The following is an 18614-nucleotide window of genomic DNA, read 5'->3' as shown; positions in this document are numbered from 1 at the left end:
CCCAACACAAAAAGAAAAAGCACCACGAAAAACTCCCTCCTATATCAAGAAGATTCTTGATATTGCATTGCGTTACCTAGAGATTCACGGTGGAATGGACGTTATACGATGATGACGGGGTTATGGGTGGGATGTTGATACGGGTGGAATTGATTAGGAGGAAGGATGTTGGGGTGTGAAGAAGAAGAAGGGTATTTTATTGTTGTTAGGTACCTAAGGTAAGTAGGTATGGAAAATTGGTAGGCTAGGTAAGGTAAGATAAGATATATAGGATTATGATTTATATGTATGTATATATATACACATATCTGTGTGTGTGTATGTGTGCGCACGCGTGTCTCCAAAGACTGTTCCTGAAAAGAAAGGAAACGATGATGCATCCAGAATTGTATCGTGAAGTTCTATAGTCCTGTAGCCCCGCCCAGCCAAGCCATCTAGAAGAACTCCATCGCTAATCTCTCCTCTCACATGGGGAAGAAGTATCCAACGCTCTTCGTCCCTTTCCCTAAACCCGGTGGTGGGATGTGGTGGAACCAAAAGCGGAGAGAATGATTGAAAACTAAAGAGCTTCGTGACACATAGGAAATTCGTGGCAGTAAGAGACGCTAAACAGAAAGAAAGACTCCATGATGAGGGGAGCAGAAAAGGGAGCTGTGGTTGAGCTGACGAATAATCGGGGGGTTCCCTGATAAATATCGTGGAAACGACGTGGCGGTGTAGTGCAAGTGATATATAAGGTATGCACATGTGGCGCAAATACCACCTAGGGTAGATGCTATGCAACGTTGCGGTACGTGCTGCGCGCTGCGTTCGGTATACGAGTGTCCTCCCGACTTCCCCAATATTCAGTCATGCGATCTCCCGTCCGCTGCGTTCGTGGCGGATATCTGTCCCACGACGGATCGCTCCACGTCCTCGGGCTCAGACGGCAATGGTGGTCGCGTTCTTCTTCCCCGTAAGGCTCCATCTTGGCTTCTTTTGCTTTGGCTCTGGTGCCACGACGTTCACGACCGGCTTTTCCACTACTGGTGGGCTGTCGTGGAGAGGGGCCTCGCCAAGCTTCCGCGTGGTACTCGTATGCAGCCGTTGGAAGATATCCCTTTCCTCATAGACGGTGGGTTGCGGTCGCTGTGACGTGCGTTCAGGGTTGGGATTAGATGGGCCGGGGATTTCAAGGTTTTCAGACGAGTTCGAAGTAGTCGAGTTGCCGGAGCTGACGACGGGGGAAGGTTCTATGGAGGAAGTTAGTGGGGCTGGCTTGAGACTGGGATCCAGAAGATATATGTACCATTGCTGGGCAGTGCTGTAGCCAGAGGGCTCGGGCCAATGCCAGAGTCATGGTATGAATGGCCTCGTGGTGGTCTCGGTCTCTTCTGTGTAGGTTCGTTGAGGTAGTACACATCGCCATCCCTATTATTCCAAGTCGAGTTGTGACTGTGGTAGCTGCTGGCTCGCGGAAAGGGAGGAGCCTGCAAGCTTGGGCCGGCGGTCGCGTTCATATATGACATGTTCGAGACCGAGCTCCCCGTGCGGCTGATGCCCATCTGACTCCTGCGCTTGTGGTGTTCCTTGATCTTGGACAGGTCCTGATACTTCCAGCTCGAGGGAGCTCCACTGAGGGCATCCACAGCAGCGTGGGTTGGGACATGCTTGTATGGCGCGGCGGTCTCCTGTTCCGCCTCCTTCTCAACTGCCTTGACCTTATGTTCCTTCGCAGCCTTGCGGGAGAGCTTGATCTTCGAGAAGACCGACATTATGGTTGTTGGGACAGGCCGGCCTCACTCGCTTGGTCGAGGCGCAGGCAGACAAAAGGTAGACGGGGAGAGGGCGCGAAGACGATTGACGATCAAGAAAACAGGTCGCGGTAGTAGAAGAGCCTTGCTCTGTCCTGCTTCAAGGGATCTCCTGGGGAGGAGACTCGGGGGAGAGGGGATGTATATATACTATTGAGAAAAGATATGGAGAAGGACGGGACGGGGGAAGATGGGGGGAGATTTCAAGTGGGGGAGAAGCGAAGGAGCCTAGATTTATAATAAGTACAAGTACTGTACAGTCTGAACTTACAGCATAAAGTGTCAGCCAGAAAAAGGTCGTAGCACTGTGTGGGCGTAAGAGAAAAGAGGGCAAACGTCCAAGGGGGAGGATGAGCCGCGTGGGCCTCAGCTGAACGGTGCGTGAGCCGTGCATGGCCTGGGCCGCTGGCCTCTTGATAAATTGATAAAGCCAGGCATTTTGCGGCGTGCCACATATCGTTGGTTCTATTCTTATCGACAATTGACAAGGCTCGCACGCCTCAACGTCTGTTTTGGGGCCTGAAGAGAGAGAGTGGGCGTCTGGACAGCAGTGGACACAGATAAGAGGGTCGAGTCTCCAACACAACTTGGCGAGGTGTATACGAACTGGAGCAAGGACTTGACGGTGCGGATGCTATAGGCCAGATTGTTGACCGAGAGAACATTGCTGTTGGGTCTGTTGTTGTGCATGTAGATTGTCAGTACAGTACATCCTGCACACAACGCAGAGCTCGCATCCTCTCGCCAACCCATGTTGCATGCACCTCGTATGGGCCTTACAGGGCCACGGTCCGGAAGGCTGGATGATTGATCTACGGAAGAATGTTCTCTATAAGTACTGATTTCCGACACGTTTCCGGGCTGTCAATTTATACTTTATACTTTTGCTCTAATTCCCCGCGATCTAGGTAGTGCAGTCTCCCGTGAAGAGTGAGACCGCCAGATGGTTTTCCGCCGGTTGGCAAACTAACACCACCGGACTCGCGGACCTCGTTTGCACCGCGCGTTTAGGGTAAAGAAAGACGGGAAGACTTACATAAATAATACAAGACGAGCAGAAGAAGATGAATGCATAAATACATCAAGGGCGAGACTGCGGCATACGGATGGATGGATGCATGGCTCTATTGAAAGTAGGAAAAAGGAGAAGAGGCGATGGCGGTATATTCCCCCTCCTATCTGAAGGTTCTTCTCCCATTTATTTCATGCTTGATAGGAGGGGAGCCCTTTATCTGACTTTAATTTCTAAACTTTCACTGCTTTGTTTACTGCTCTTTTAGACTTTGATATTCCTGCGCCGCTCTTCTCCCGCAGATCAGGCTGATCAGGACTGATCAGCTCCGGGGTCTTCGATCCAGCGCGCCGAGTAGCTGCCCCAGCAGAGCGCCAATGAACAGTCTCCGGAGTCATTCAACTTCTCGACCTCTTCTCGGTATTCTCGGATGTGTGTAGGAACATGTAGATATACCGAGTCCCCCTTGTTCTTGTCGCTTAGAGTGTAGTCTGGGGTCCTATTGATTCTTGCCGACGGAGTGTCTCAACTATCTGATCCCAACTCTCTTTGACGTCTCCAGAATTCCCACGGGCCGGGGAATATCTCCGTAGTCTGTACACTTGTTCCGTTTAACGGTTGATGCCTCCCATGTCTTATGTCTGTCTGATGTCTCTCTCGCGCCAAGCCCTTCCAGACGCCTTCAGCCTTCAGCCTTTAAGCCACGCTGATGGCCCGAGACCCTGCATCAACGACGCAATACAATTGGGACACGGCATTTTGTACAACATGAGATAACCCGCTCTAGAGGTTGCAACGTGGAAGCAAATATTGGAGGAGAGCGGATACGATAACGGGCATGTTCGCTTTCCATTACCACATCACGATGGTTTGCTGTGCATCTCCAGAATCCAGACGGATTGGATGCAGGACTCGGGCGGTATCCGGGGATTATTTTCAACAGCCACCTCGTTGGACGGACGCGTCAGTTGTATGTCTACCTATTACCGAATTGTATTCCACGACGGGATATAGACATAGGTAAGCATGGTGGTCATTGACAGGCCGTCCACTCCAAGTCAATAATGATCTTCCCGCTGGGCTTGGGAAAGCGTTAGCCAGGATACACGTACGTCGAGAGATTGATTCTCTACCTTAAGCTACCTAGCTAGTTGGGTTCTCTCAGTTCTCCGTCAAGGCCTTGCAAGGCCTCGAGAGATAAAATACGGAGACGCTCCAAAGGCTCGGGCAGTCAAGAAAAAGAAAAGAGAAGAAACTAAAAATAAAAAAGAGCAGGAGAGTGCAGAGGCCCTCAGATCTGCGGGGTTTTTTTGTTTTTGATAGAAGATCTATCAATCTAGGGGTTTGATAGGATACGGAGCAACACAGACAACCGTATGAGAAAGATCCAGAAGAGTTGGCCCGCATGAATCAAAGCGTTTGTAAGAACCTCGTTGAGAAAGCACGCAAAGCGTCGCGTGTGGAATTTCTCTGGTGCGAACAGAGTGGGGTTGGAGCAGATGAGGGCATTCCCAGTTGCCCCCGCGCCCTGCCGTCGGGTTCCTGGATGCTGGAACGGCGACATGGTAATTATAGAATCAAGTTCACGAGACGCTTTCCTCTTGCCTGACACGATGACGCACCGCGGGACCCTTTCACGCGTAATGATTGGCTGCGTCGGGCGAACCGCGAGACATTGCGGTGGATCACGTGAGATGCGGCTGAAAGGGGGCATGGCCGCAAACGCGAAAGCCTGTCGGGAAAGGGGCGAGTATCCCAGAGGGAAAAGATATGATCGACCTGAACCGCAGCAGATCTCATCTTCTCTGATCTCTTCCAGCCGGTGGTTGTCCCTCCCACGGTGCTGGCTACTTAAACCCCCCGTGGCATTTGATATCAGTTTACCGGCGCTAACGATCTCTCTTCGGAGCACGACACTCCCCCCGTCCTGTCTTCGCGACCCTGTCATCAACAACGCCCCAACGATCCCCTCGAGCAGCACAACCTCGTGGACCCATGTCGCCAGAATCTTACTGATCGCTCGTCGCATAGAGCATCTCCATCGACCCGCCTCAACCTCCGTGACGCGTGCGGCCTCGGGCGCAGATCTCAAAAGTGGCGGCGCTCACGCTTCTCTCGCAAAGTCAGGCGCCGCTCTCCCTTCAACAGCATCTCGACCTCGCGCCCGACATCCTGAATTGCTCGGCGGAGGACCTAGAGGGGGAGCTACAACCTCTGATGATGGCACAAGCGGTGCCTACTCCCCAGCCGCCGAACGACAGGAGGAGGGTGAAAGTCTACGAGTTGCGCAACAATGACTGGTTCGACCGCGGCACTGGTTTCTGCACGGCGGCGTTCCTATTTGTACGTTGCTCCATATGCCTCTCTTTATTGCTTCGGAGTTTCTCGAAAGTATCCGGCGTTCTGTCATCCGCAGGATCGCCTTTTCTAGTTGGATTGCCGCTGACACGTCGCGTTTACAGAATGAAGTCAGCCGCCAGGAAGAACCTCGCGTGCTCGTGCAGTCAGAAGATCATCCGGATCGCATGCTTCTAGAGACCAGAATATGCAAAGAAGATGGCTTCCAGAAACAACAAGGTATATAATATACAAGGACGCAACGATGTTAGTGGAATATGGCCGCTGACTGCTGTCGCCAGATACCCTGATAGTGTGGACAGAACCAAGTAATGGCATTGATATGGCTCTTAGTTTTCAAGAGCCTGAAGGCTGCACTATGATATGGTCAGTATTGCTGTTGCCGGCATCCATGACATATGGGCGGTCTGGGGACTAACAGATCTTCTACAGGAAATTTGTTCACAGCATCCAACAGAGCCTAGTTGCACTCAGTAGACAAGGTATATAAGACTATGCGCGCCCTATAAAAGCCAACAAGAGACCTTTCTAACCATTTTGACTAGATGACGCCTTATCAGACGACATCGATCCCTTTCAGAACCCTATCACGTTGCCGCCTCCAAGTCTGGGTAACCTACAAGAGGTAGAAGCGCAGCTGCGCGGCCTTACCAACACACAAAATGGGCGAGACGCCGTAACGAAGTTTGTCCTTACCGATGGCTACATTCAGAAGTTAATACCTCTTGTGGAAATGGCGGAGGATATGGAGGATCTGCCGAGCTTGCATCGACTTTGCAATATCATGAAAAACCTGATCTTGTTAAATGATACCGCGATCATTGAATACGCCGTTACGGATGAAATTGTTCTCGGAGTTGTGGGCGCTTTAGAATACGACCCGGATTTTCCTAGCCACAAGGCGAATCACCGGCATTGGTTAGGCAAGGAAGGCCGGTACAAGGAAGTGGTGCGTATCGACGATGAGCAGGTCCGGAAGAAGATACATCACACCTACCGATTACAATACCTGAAGGACGTTGTGCTCGCTCGGATCCTGGACGATCCTACATTCTCTGTGCTCAATTCCTTGATATTCTTCAATCAGGTTGATATTGTTCAGCACCTTCAGATGAATTCAGCCTTCCTCAAAGATTTATTTGGGATCTTTTCGCCCCAGGAGAAAGATGAGGAGCGCAAAAAGGAAGCCGTTCTGTTCATTCAGCAGTGCTGCGCTGTTGCTAAAAACCTACAACAACCTGCGAGGCAGCAGTTGTACAACAACTTTTTGGGGCATGGATTATTATCCGTAATCAACTATGCCCTGCGCCATAATGACGTTGCTGTTCGAGTGGGAGCCACGGATGTGCTCGTGTCTATGATCGATCACGATCCCCAGATGGTCCGCCAAACCATATTCCGACAAATCGGCGAAAAACAGGCGCCTCTGACGGATTCTCTCATCGATCTTCTCCTGGTCGAAGCAGACCTCGGTGTCAAAGCACAAATTGCCGATGCTATCAAAGTTCTTCTGGATCCCGGCATGAACAATGCGCCACTGGAAAGTCTTTCCAAGACGGGTGGTGATTTTGCGTCAAGGTTGCGGCCCCAGATGGACCCCCAGCAAGCGGAATTCCTGAAGAAGTTCTATGATGATTCGGCGAAGAAGCTGTTCAAGCCACTGGTTGACTTAAAGGACCGGGAGGACATGGAATTCACAGTTCACCAGGTCTCTCTATTCATCTATCTGATTGAGATCCTTTGCTTTTTCATCCGACAGCACCCGTACCCCAGCAAGTATTTCGTCCTTTCTGAAAAGTTGGCCCAACGTATTTCTCAGCTCCTTGGAAGCCCAGAAAAATACCTGAAACTCAGTAAGTCCTTTTATCTTCACGTGAAGAAGCGTTGCTGACATCCTTGCAGCGGCACTGAAATTCTTCCGCAATATTGTCGGATTGCAAGATGAATTTTACAACCAGACGATGATGCAAGATCATCTCTTCGAGCCGATTCTGAACATCGTCATTGAGACCATGCCGCGGGATAACCTTCTGAACTCGGCATGCCTTGAATTTTTCGACTTCATCAAGCAGCAGAATATCAAAGTTTTAATCAAGCACCTGGTCGATAACTATCGTGACAAGATGAAGGAAATCACTTACGTGAACACCTTCAGTAGTTTTATCTCCAAATACGATCAAACTAACGGATTCACGTCGAGCGCGGAGTCCTTCCAAGACACCGAAGAGGATACGCCGAAGCGTCCAGGGACTGCTAAGGGTGGCAGGTGGGCGAGTGGAATCAAGGATCTCGATCCTACGGAGGAAGAGTATTACAACACATCAGATGATGACGATGAGGCTTCCAGCAAAACGACATCAAGGAATGGCGCATCCCCTGCATCGAAACCACTTGTCGACTACTCTTCAGATGAAGAAAACGAAGATGGGGATAATGATAGTCCACCAAATGGCAACACATCAGAATCGTCGCCTGTGGTAGATACTGAAAATGAAAGAGCTCTAACCCCGACTTTGTCGACATTGCCCAGCCCGCCAGAGAGACTGTCCGAAAAGCGTCGCCGCGAAGAGGATGAGGAAGACGAACTCGGGAAGCTCTCGCATCATAAACGCCGAAACTCAACTGGCGGCCCAAGTCCGAACAACGTGTTGCGAAGGAAAAAGAGCTTCAACAACGGTGCAAATGGCGGTCCTGGTAATAACGGCAAACACAATAAGATCGCCATTAGTCTTTCATCAGCTATCAAGACTAGCGCGGACAACAAGGGTGGAGATGGCGGGAGTTGAAAAGGAAAGAAAAAGAAAAAACTACTTCACATCCAAGGCTTGAAAGAAGAATAAAGCCCCCATACATTGACGAGTCGCACTTGCGAGGGGGTACGGAGTTGCAGGTCCACACTGAATTGTTGATTACGATACACCCCACTGGCTTTCGCTTGCTGGCACGCCAAGCAATTTCGAGCATCTATCTGATGAAGGGATGAAAAACTTGCTTGTGATTGTACTATAGATATGGTTGGGTGGACATGGAGATGAAGGGAGATGATACCGTCTACGTCTGTGTCGGACGTAGAATAAACGATGATATCAAGCAATTGTCTGTGGAACCAGTTGTACATGGTGGTTGGTTTCGATTGTAGGTATGATGTTCTTGTCTCTATTTGTTTCCTAGGGAAGTTTTCTGGGGAACATATTTTCCTGAGTATAGAACTCTCTCATCGTCTTCAGCAGGCCTATCTCTCCCCCTCTGTGTCAATGTCTGCTTCCCATCTCCATCAATGAATAAACCAATCCTCGCTCACTCTTCCACCTCCCCTTATCTCTCGAGCGCGCCTATTCCAGTGCCGACGCCAACAGCTAAGCTAAAAGCACATATATATATCCCATGCGCCAGTCTCCTTCTCCATAGGTAGCGACTCGTTATCCCAGCAGAAACTGTATAGATACGTCACTGCAAGAGTACCTAATATTCAAGATCCGATGATTACAACTGATGTGAGATGTTTGTTGTGAGTATATCTGGTGAGGAGGTTAGTACAGTATACCAGGTAGAGGGATATGGTAAGGTCGGTAGCTTGGGGGGAGAGAGGTTGGGAGGAGCCTCGGATTTCAAGCTTCAAGCATGCATTATTTACTTACACTTCCTAGCCTTGACCTATTTAGCTTGACAAGATAGTAATGTTAAGTACCTTAACTTAGCGAAAAGAATATCTCTAAAAGAAAGTCCTTTGTTACGCGCCCGCGGGTACGTTGTGAACGTGTGGGCATATATACGGGGTTAGGTAGGCAACTCAGCAGAGCAATAATTCCCTGTCGGGAGTTTATCCCATCAGGTACCTTAGCAATCTACCTTATCCAGGAGCTTAGAACTCAGGGGTAATAAGCTACGCCTTAGCTTATAGTTTAAATTTCAATCTACCTATCATGGGAAAAATGAAAATACGATTTGCTCATAGGTACCTACCTTATACATGACAACACGTGATATTATCCATCCATCTGACAGCTTTGATATCAACCGAGTAGTCCTAACATGCGCATCCATACATCCATACATACCTAGCCTTACATCAAGAACCCCACCCATCCAGCCCTTATCGAAAAAGCTTCATCAGTATACTATACTATCCCCGCACATAGCTAGCAATGAAAGCACTCCACACACCCCCAACAATAACAATAAGACACATCATCACAATCCAGCCCCGGAGAAGCAGCTACATCCCTCTCAGTCTACGGCAGGCCTTCCAAGCGCGAAGCAGAAGCAGCATGAGCATGAGCAGCAGCACCGCGGTGCATTTCTCAGCCGGTTATGATCCGGAGCAAGGAGCGCGGGAGCTGGAGCCGCTGTTGAGGCAGAATGGGGGAAAGTGGGAAGTGATCGAGAGTGGGAGGGGTGTGCAGAGAGGGTTTAGGTTTAAGAGTTTTAAGAAGACGTGGGTTTGTAATTCCCTTTCCCTTTTCTTTTTTTGCGTGCAAAGTATACACTTTACACTTCTTTCATGCTGCTGCTCAGGGTGTTGTAGATTTATTTATGTAGGCCGAATGATATATTAATCAAGGAATTGTTCTATAGGAATTCATGAATATAATAGCTGCCGAATGCGCAGTCAAGAAACATCACCCGGAATGGTCGAATGTGAGCCACCTTCCCCTTGCTGATGTTGTAGAGATGAGAGATGACTGACGATGATGGGAAAAGGTGTATAATACGACGTTCATAAGATGGACGACGCATTCGCCACCAGGGTTGTCGGAGAAGGACGTCGCTATGGCGAGGTACTGTGATGAGCAAGCCAGGGCTTGTGGGGAGGTGGAGGGTGACAGTGCGGGCAGTGCGGTGGGTAAGGAGTTGGCGGATCGCGTTGCGAGTGAAGGCGGAGATTGCTGTGTGCCCAAGAAGAAACCTGCTGCGTAGGAAAAGGGGGACAGTTGGAACTTGGCACGAGTGTAAGATCAAAGTGGTTTAAAATTGTATTCAACTGTAATCTGTAATTCTAAGATTACCTTACGGCAACCCATGTATGATGGTCTATGAATGCTGCCTCCTTGACGCCAAAGATTCTCAATCCCTGAACCGGACCTAGTCCCCTTATTATTATGGTCCCACTACTATGCTTGCGCTTAATTTATCATCTCAACGTTACTGCTTCTATCTCATGCCCACTCTCACAGCTAGACACCATGATCCGCCTTCGCGCGCGTGTATGTACAATTATCCAGCTCGCTATCCAGCTTACCCTTTACTGGGCCTTCTTCGCCTTCTTGGCCTCCTTGGCCTCCCGGCGTTCACGTCTTCTCTTGGCAGCCTCTGGTCCAGACTCGGTGTCCATGAGGTAGTCCCACCATCTGAAGCTGCTTGCGTAGTTGCCAATGAAGCGTTCGTGGTGAACGTCGTGGTGTTCGGCACCAGCCCAGAATGGGAGGAAGTGATGCAAGCTCCAGGGGAATTCGTAACCACTGTGAGCGTCGATGGCTTGGAAAAGACGGAAGGCGATCCAGATGTACATAGTCAGGACGTGGAAGTCCTTTGTGAACAGAGCCCAGATGATCGGGACCACGACGGTTCCAGCGCCGAGGACCATAGTTTCAATCGGCGAAGCGTATTCAGCGGCGAGACCGAAGGGGGCGGAGTATTGATGATGGATCTTGTGGACGCTTCTGTAGAGAGGACCCCAGTGCATTGCGCGGTGCATCCAGTAGTGCCATGTGTCCTCCAACACGAAGAAGATTGCGATCTGGTAGGCCATGGTAGTCCAGTGCGGAAAGGGGACACCGGTGTCCATGCCGCAAGCCTTCGCCATGGGGTGGAAGAGCCAGATCTGGGGGAGCTCGACAGTAAAATGGCTGAGGAGGACGAGCTTGGTGCATTTCCATTGTTCTGCGGCGGTTGGGATCTTCTGAGACTGGATCTTGTACTTGTTGAAGTATGGGATGCTATCGATGATGATCCAGGGGAGACTGCGACCGAAGTAGATGATTTCGTGCATGAGGAAGCTCATGATACCGGTGGCGATCACATCGTTTTGCATGTATGCGTACCAGCTCTGCGGCGGTGGTTAGCAGGGTGGACCGTTGCGAATTGAGCGATAAAGGGGTAACATACGGCCCAGAGGCGCTCAAACATGTTCAAGTGGACATTGTACTTGGAGAGCTCGTTGTAGATACCAAAGTAGGTATCCGGCGCAGCGAGCACGGTGGAATTGGCCAAGTCAGAGACAGACATCGTGGGCCAGCGACGGAGGAGAGGGGGGAGAGGTGAAGAGGTGGTAAAGGTGCAACGAGGAAAGGAGGTTTGTTGAGGGAGAACTGGCGAGTGTTTATCGTTTATCCTTAGCGATTATTATTAAGACCATCTCACACCACAATGCCAGGCACGGAAACGCGAAAAGCCGTCCCCGTGCGCGGTTGATTCCGGTCAAATCGAACGTGGGCTGATTGATGACTCAGCAGACCTCGCCAGGCATGAATGTCAGGCAACAAGGCACAAAATCACGAGCAAAATGAAGCCACTGTCAGTCGAGGCCCGAGGGGTTCGAGATGCTATTCAAGAAAAAGGGGGGAGAACCCAAGTCTTTGCCTTTTCCCTTTCCTCTCGCTCAATCCTCCCTCACTTCCTCTTCATTCTTTTCTTCTCCAACTCCTCTTCTTTCTCTCCCGTCAAGCACTCTCCTCCACCTGTGCCTTGGGCTTGCATACGCCCCCCTCCCCCCGTCTACTCATACGGTAAAGCTTGTCAGCTGCGAATTCCTCTCACCAATCGACCCTCAAAACCTACCTCGCAAGGCTAACCATGTCCTCAAGCGCTCTTCAGGTCGCTAACGAGCAGCGACGACGGTTGTATCATGAGGCCGATGTCGTCGTGGTGGGCGCCGGTGTCTTTGGCTGTGCCGTCGCCTTTGCTCTTGCGAAACAGGGCCGGAGCGTGCTCCTCCTCGAACGATGGTTGAAGGAACCAGATCGTATAGTCGGCGAGTTATTACAACCGGGTGGCGTCTCTGCGCTCGAGAAACTCGGTCTCTCCCACTGTCTGGAAGACATTGATTCAATTGTGGTCAAGGGATACGGTGTTGTATACCACGGGACAGAGGTTAGGATTCCGTACCCAGAGAATGCTGGAGGTACGTTGGAAGGCGGCATCTACGAATCAGCAAACGAGAAAAGCTCAAAGCCGGAGGGGAGGAGCTTTCATCATGGCCGATTCATCGGTCAATTGCGCAAGGCTTGCGCCAGCCAACCGAATATCACCCTCGTTGAGACCGAAGCCACAGATACGATTATGAGTACACACAACCCCCAGGTTCTTGGAGTCGAATCAAGAACTGTGAACCCTACAACGGGAGAAAAAGAGCAGGACTATTATTTCGGGAAACTTACAATAATCGCGGATGGTTATGCGTCGAAGTTCCGGAAACAATATATACACAGGGCACCTGTCGTCAAGAGCAAATTCTATGCTTTAGAGCTGATAGATTGTCCAATGCCAATCCCAAACTATGGCATCGTCGTAATAGGCGACGCAGAGCCTGTCCTTCTATATCAGATCGGAACCCACGAGACTCGGGCTCTGATCGATATTCCAGAAGGCCTCCCCACTGCATCCCCCGCTGTGGGAGGGGTTCGCGCCCATATCAGGAACGTCGTCCTCCCTTCTCTGCCCAAGCAAGTCCAGCCTTGCTTCGAAAAGGCTCTGGAGGATGGAAAGATTCCAAGAAGTATGCCAAATAGCTGGCTACCACCTACCACACAAGCACAGAAAGGGATTGTGTTACTCGGCGACGCCATGAACATGCGGCATCCCCTAACCGGTGGCGGAATGACCGTGGCATTCAACGACGTCGTCCTACTCTCCACCCTCTTATCACCCGAACGAATCCCTGACCTGGGAGATACGGCGGCAATCCGAAGAGCCATGAGAGAATTCCACTGGAAACGCAAGGGCCTTTCCTCCATAATCAACATCCTCGCACAAGCCCTATATAGTCTCTTCGCAGCCAACGATGATCAGCTCAAAGCCCTGCAGAAAGGCTGTTTCGCGTACTTCCAAAAGGGAGGCAACTGTATTGACGGCCCAGTCGGCCTCCTCGCCGGCATTACCAGACAGCCGCTCGTGCTCTTCTACCACTTCTTCTCGGTTGCCATACTTTCGATATGGATCGTGATTCAGGAGACCGTGGGTGGACTCTTCGGACTATGGAAGTTACCGATAGCGATCTGGGAGAGCTTTATGATTTTCTACAAGGCATGCGTGGTCATCTTCCCCTATATCTTCAGCGAGGTATGGGCTTAAGAAGACCAAGGATTTAATGATGTAAAATATAGAAGCTTTTGGCGTTGGACGTAATTGTCTCTTTAGGGACCGGGACGGTTGTTGTTTCTTGTTGTACGCTATACCACCAGAGCGAGCATGGGATGGGCGTTGAGCGATGGATTGAAAAAATATACTCTACCTAGTCAGTCAAGTCGACCTGACACTAAAATTTAATTATCTTCTTCAGTATTCCCATCTCCATATGTCCTTGTGAATATCTCCTTCATTTGAACTGCCCCCCCTGCTATTGTTGTCTTCACTATCTACATGAGCAACTCAAAAATCCAGATGAGCAAGATATGTATGGCCTCAAGGAGAAATGTATTTATAGGGGGAAACCCAAAACCCAACTCAACTTATATAATTATTCATTGATTGAATGAAAGAAACATTCAGAACACCTTTTAAACGATTGAACTTTCGGAATCTTCACTACACTAAACAGCTTCGGGCTTTTGATTGGCACTTGGTTGGTTCTGATGGAAGTTTTAGGAGAAGAGACATCGAATAGAGTACATCATCGATGTATAGAGACGGGTCATCATCTTCTTTCTAACTCTTCTGCCTCGCTGGGACTCTCCATCTTCTGATGAAGAGTAATTCTCGCAGCCATTGTACGCAAACGCATCTGTTACAGCCTAGCCCATGTTCTTTAATCTATTAATATCCCATCGCTACCTATGAGCACCATCCACCTAATCCATCTCTGAACCACGCCAGTTCATTCAAGACTTATTTATACATAACCACCATCCTTAGTATCCTCCGCCCACGCGCCCAGCTTCGGGCCTTCAAAATCCGTACTAGCGATCACATCCTCCCACTCATCGCACGTCTTCAGCAGAGCATGACATTGCTCCCTCACAATAGCGAGTGCATCCGGGCCGATGGGCATACGGAACGGGAGAGGGCGGCCCTGCGCAGCGCCCTCCTGCTTCAACACGTCGATCATGCGGTCGACGCCCTTCTTAGGATCGCCGGGCTGGAAGCCGTCCACGCCGGCGGCGGCTTGGACTAGGGCGTTGAACATGGGCTCGTAGTCGGCGAGCTGCGTGATGTGCATGTGCAAGTTCTCTGGGGAGGACACTTTGGTGCGGAAATGCCCGATGTCGAAGACGATGGGGTGGATGTTGAATTGGGAGACTTCGTCGCGGAGTGTGCTGGCGTAGCCTGGTTGGTTGATGTCGGGGTTAGCGATTGAGAGGGGGAGGGGAGGGGAATGGGAGGAGTGTGCTGACCAACGATGGCATGCTTGCTGATGCTGTATGGCCCTAGTGCTGGGTCGCTCTTCCATGAATAGAGCGAGCTCATGAATGCAATCTTGCCAGACCTCCGCCCACGGAAATGGGGAAGAATCGCCCGAGTGACATTCGTGACGCCGAAGAAGTTGGTGTTGAACTGATCAAGCCACTGCTTCTGGCTACAGCGAATGTTAGGACCGACTCTCGAAACATGCGCCGGCAATCGAGACAGGCGTAATATTCCTACTTACTCCATTTCCTCGAGAAAGGCCAATTCCCCGTACGCAGCGTTGTTGATAAGCACGTCGATCTTGCCGTATATTGCAATTGCTTCTTGGATCTTGGAGTTCAGAATCTCTTGGGGAGACGTGACATCTAGGTCCAGGATGGCAGCACCTGTCCCTTTGAGGTGGGCGAGTCGCGATTCAGCATTCCGGCCTGTTGCAATAACTTTATCGCCCCGGGCGAGGATGGAATGAACGAATGCCTCTCCAAAACTATTGCCCGAGAGAGTCAGCGGGATAACCCTGATTGACGAAAGCTCATCTTGGACTGTTACTCGCTGAAGAGACCCAGCGATTGATGTTGCATCGAACTCACGATGGAATGGGAAGACATACCCTGAAGAGCATCCTGTCACCAGCCAGACGAGTTCCGTCATTTTCAGGAGATTGTGGGTAGAGGGGATGTTCAAAGATAGAATTCAGGAGGAAATAAAGTACAAGTTGGAGATTGCAAGAGGTGGGAGAAGTGACCCGTCCATGGTTTATGAATGAGGAGTCCATCAGCTACAACATCGCATGCATATGGCACAGCACCTGGTAAGCTTACGCTGACATGAAGCATACATAACTGCAGCCAATGAGACATCTCTAGAGAGGTTTTGAATCAAATCCAACATGGAGCGAGCCTTGCGCCGTATACTGACGGCGACTTCTGGCTAATATGCGCACGACTAGCACTGATATCTGGCCTGAAGCTCAAGGACGTTCTTATCTGCAAGTACCGAGCGAGGACCGTGTGCAAGGAGGGTCCTGGTCTCCGCGGTGGGGTGCCCAGGGTTGAATCCTGTACAAAGTATTGGGCATTAGCTCTGGGGTAAGCGGAGCACTCTTTCAGGTATTAAGGCGTCGATCTTGGAGCAGGTTCTTATCGAGATGCAGATACTATGATCCGTACCCGGAACTATTCGCCCGACTTTTGATAGGAAACCCCTCATTGCCAGAAGATATCTCAGAATGTATCAACGGCCTAATACATCTCTACAGAGATTTATTTATAGGAAGCCGTGCGGGAAAAATGAATCTCTCCAGCTATAGAATTTCTGTCCAGAAGAAGGTTATAACCCAACCATATTCTACTTTCCACTGAATCCTAGCCCGTCAAATGATATATCAACTTGTGGATGACTAGGCGTATGTGTTAAAATAATAAAAGACATAGGTCAAGACATCGCAGGTGTCACGTATGACCACGAGCAGTCGGGGAAGAACAGGAGGTTGAGGATCTAGGGCGCCCATCGCAGTTATCACACGGAAGTTGGCTTCTGTCTGGTAGAAGCGATGTGAGCCAAAGGCCCCTTTGTACGAGAATACAGGATAAAGATATTGCCTGACTACAACGTGGTGAGACACATCGCTACAACGTAGAAAGCTAGCCAAAAGGGAGAGCAAGAAAAAGAAAAGGGGGAAGAAAGGGAAAGGGAAGGAAAGCAAGAGTCTAGGAATAAGTACACCAGCGATCTGTACACTCGAGCACCTTAAAGCCGCTCAATAAATAGTATGGCCCCGAGTTCATTCCGAAGAATGTCTCTCGAGTAACATGTCTTTACTTTCTGCTCCGTTTGAAGGAGATTCGGTACCCGACTACCCGGCATTGCCCATGGAGAGACAATGGTCACTCACAATTGATTGCCTTCCAATGAATTTCACTCGCAGAAGGCAGGGCATTCAGCACATGCTGTAAAATAGAGACATCAACAAGTACGATGCATCAGTGCTCCTCTCCCGCACAAAAGGATAGATAACATTCTCTCTTGAACAGCGCCTTGGCCATAGAAACGGAATCAGAGACACAAACGCCGCCCAGTTGACTACTGAGTAATGATTAGTCAGGCGCCAATGCTGGAAGTGGGCACTGCGTTGCCACCAAGGACAAGATATGTAAGCAGACCAGACTTGGGCGCGGGCGGAGATGATTAAGAGCCCAATGAAGTCCTTGTATATAGTCATCAACAAGAGAAGACACAAGAGACCTGATCCAATCCCGTGTGTTCCGGATCACGTGGCTGGCGGCCTTACCCATTCTTCAGGTATGCGCTGCTGATTCCTGAGGCACCCACGGATATCCTTTAGCGCGTACGGAATATCCTTGCCTTACCTTAGGCGCCAACGCCGGATCGGTGAAATCATCACGCCCCCGGCCTCTTCGCGATTCTCGACTCGAAGTATCAAATAGGAACAGAACCTTCGTGTGGCATCGATCTCGAAGCCAGTCCTCAGTATATCCTCATGATCCCCAGAACCATGCAGTCAATTGCTCCCGCACCCGTCGCCCACCACAACCAGGTACAGTGCCTACCCCTCTTCCCCTCCCCCCAGCTTGGCTCGTCTCTTCATCCAGCCGGGACAGCCAGTCTGTAAACCACCCCCCGTGGCTCGTACCAAAGGCTGACTCAACTCGCGCAGCAGGATATGAGTGCGGATAATGGTATAGTAGAATCCCTTTCCCATCCGCCGGCCATAAGAGCGCTCCCTGGCACATCCTTCCCCCCCCCACCACACGGCGTTGTTGCTGACCTCGTACCCGGGCGCGCTGCAGACTTAAGAGCGCAACTTGCCGCTGTCATCAGTCCGTCGCATAACGCGCCTCATGGCTATAACGACGTGCAGGCATCGAATAGCGCAAGTCCTCACGACCAGAATATTGACCCGGCGATCGGTGGCCCAGGGCGCATGATGAGTGCTGGCGGCGAGTCGGGCGGCGACGAGATGGGCGATGGCCGGAAGGGCGGGAAACGCGAGCTTTCGCAGTCGAAACGCGCTGCGCAAAACCGGGCTGCACAAGTATGTTATTGCGACTTCATTTTTGGATGGACGATAGATTGAAGCGGAGGAAGTTGAGCTGGCTCGTTAAAAGTTCTTGATGGTCTCTTTGCTTTGTCAATTCTCATGTCATCCGTCCAGAGACTCAAGCTTACGTAACCTCCATCACAGCGTGCCTTTCGCCAGCGCAAGGAAGGATACATCAAGAAGCTCGAGGAGCAGGTGAGGGAGCTGCACGCCCTCGAGGACAACTACAAGGCCATCCAGGCCGAGAACTACTCGTTGCGCGAGTACATCATCCACCTGCAGTCGCGCCTCATCGAGTCCCAGGGCGACTACCCTCAACCCCCTCCGAATATCAACCTCACCCTCCCGCACGTTCGACAGGACCACATGGAGCATCTCCATCGGCATGATGGCGCCCCAGTCGCGCCTATGGCTCCCATGAGCCAGCTCCAGGCGTCAGCCGCCCGTACGTTGGCGGCGGCGGGTCTGAGTTCAGGTAAGCATGGACAGGACGACCACGGCTACGAGCAGCACAAGCGGTTCAAAGAGAGCGAGGAGTCCGCGGCTGCCGACGAGCTCATCCGCTCGCAACTGACGACTTCTCTCTAAATGTGTTCATGGGAACTGGCGTTAAACGGAGGCCAAGGATGCTGTCAAGGATTTCTCGGCGTCACATGTTATGAATCTGATGCGGCTTTCACTTTGGAAGCATGGATAGGCGCTGGTACATGTATTTGCTTTGAAAATGGGCTAGACAAATAGTTTCCTTGCTTGTTCTCAATTGAAATTACAGATTCTCCCTCCCATGACGCCTTGACATACCATCGTCCGTTGATTGTGACCCTATCTG

General features: G+C 50.7%; 9 protein-coding genes across 9 annotated transcripts; 5 read left to right on the top strand and 4 right to left on the bottom strand.

Annotated features, from left to right (window-relative positions):
- Positions 1-921: 921 nt before the first annotated feature.
- Positions 922-1754, bottom strand: M430DRAFT_21437 (hypothetical protein; the record flags this gene model as incomplete). The annotated part of the gene is made up of 2 exons (XM_024864514.1): positions 922-1232; positions 1289-1754. The coding sequence occupies 2 exons, from the start codon at positions 1752-1754 to the stop codon at positions 922-924; spliced, it is 777 nt and encodes a 258-aa protein (XP_024718340.1).
- A 2387-nt stretch (positions 1755-4141) lies between these two features.
- On the bottom strand, positions 4142-4834 carry M430DRAFT_21436 (hypothetical protein; the record flags this gene model as incomplete). The annotated part of the gene is made up of 1 exon (XM_024864513.1): positions 4142-4834. One exon carries the CDS (start codon positions 4832-4834, stop codon positions 4142-4144), a length of 693 nt encoding a protein of 230 aa, XP_024718339.1.
- A 191-nt stretch (positions 4835-5025) lies between these two features.
- On the top strand, positions 5026-5390 carry M430DRAFT_107331 (hypothetical protein; the record flags this gene model as incomplete). Its single annotated transcript, XM_024861150.1, has 2 exons — positions 5026-5148; positions 5268-5390. The coding sequence occupies 2 exons, from the start codon at positions 5026-5028 to the stop codon at positions 5388-5390; spliced, it is 246 nt and encodes an 81-aa protein (XP_024718338.1).
- A 95-nt stretch (positions 5391-5485) lies between these two features.
- Positions 5486-7949, top strand: M430DRAFT_107048 (hypothetical protein; the record flags this gene model as incomplete). Its single annotated transcript, XM_024861129.1, has 4 exons — positions 5486-5529; positions 5596-5645; positions 5709-7016; positions 7066-7949. The coding sequence occupies 4 exons, from the start codon at positions 5486-5488 to the stop codon at positions 7947-7949; spliced, it is 2286 nt and encodes a 761-aa protein (XP_024718337.1).
- Positions 7950-9437: 1488 nt separating this feature from the next.
- Positions 9438-10080, top strand: M430DRAFT_107253 (hypothetical protein; the record flags this gene model as incomplete). Its single annotated transcript, XM_024861143.1, has 3 exons — positions 9438-9602; positions 9739-9801; positions 9865-10080. 3 exons carry the CDS (start codon positions 9438-9440, stop codon positions 10078-10080), a joined length of 444 nt encoding a protein of 147 aa, XP_024718336.1.
- Positions 10081-10405: 325 nt separating this feature from the next.
- M430DRAFT_144511 (hypothetical protein) lies at positions 10406-11388 on the bottom strand (the record flags this gene model as incomplete). The annotated part of the gene is made up of 2 exons (XM_024862894.1): positions 10406-11209; positions 11269-11388. 2 exons carry the CDS (start codon positions 11386-11388, stop codon positions 10406-10408), a joined length of 924 nt encoding a protein of 307 aa, XP_024718335.1.
- Positions 11389-11700: 312 nt separating this feature from the next.
- M430DRAFT_36494 (hypothetical protein) lies at positions 11701-13668 on the top strand. Its single transcript, XM_024866939.1, has one exon. The coding sequence runs from the start codon at positions 11956-11958 to the stop codon at positions 13450-13452; it is 1497 nt and encodes a 498-aa protein (XP_024718334.1). The 5' UTR covers positions 11701-11955; the 3' UTR covers positions 13453-13668.
- A 336-nt stretch (positions 13669-14004) lies between these two features.
- M430DRAFT_68585 (hypothetical protein) lies at positions 14005-15534 on the bottom strand. The gene is made up of 4 exons (XM_024869362.1): positions 15335-15534; positions 14966-15211; positions 14712-14893; positions 14005-14643 (listed from the first exon to the last, which is right to left on the bottom strand). The coding sequence occupies exons 1-4, from the start codon at positions 15373-15375 to the stop codon at positions 14210-14212; spliced, it is 903 nt and encodes a 300-aa protein (XP_024718333.1). The 5' UTR covers positions 15376-15534; the 3' UTR covers positions 14005-14209.
- Positions 15535-17085: 1551 nt separating this feature from the next.
- M430DRAFT_169723 (hypothetical protein) lies at positions 17086-18542 on the top strand. The gene is made up of 4 exons (XM_024863570.1): positions 17086-17281; positions 17402-17423; positions 17535-17779; positions 17930-18542. The coding sequence occupies exons 1-4, from the start codon at positions 17225-17227 to the stop codon at positions 18371-18373; spliced, it is 768 nt and encodes a 255-aa protein (XP_024718332.1). The 5' UTR covers positions 17086-17224; the 3' UTR covers positions 18374-18542.
- The last annotated feature ends 72 nt before the right edge of the window (positions 18543-18614 follow it).

Source organism: Amorphotheca resinae (assembly GCF_003019875.1).
Source record: "Amorphotheca resinae ATCC 22711 unplaced genomic scaffold M430scaffold_10, whole genome shotgun sequence".
Classification (NCBI taxonomy): domain Eukaryota; kingdom Fungi; phylum Ascomycota; class Leotiomycetes; order Helotiales; family Amorphothecaceae; genus Amorphotheca; species Amorphotheca resinae.
Note: the sequence above shows the minus strand (reverse complement) of the source record. Positions and strands in the feature narration are given on the sequence as shown.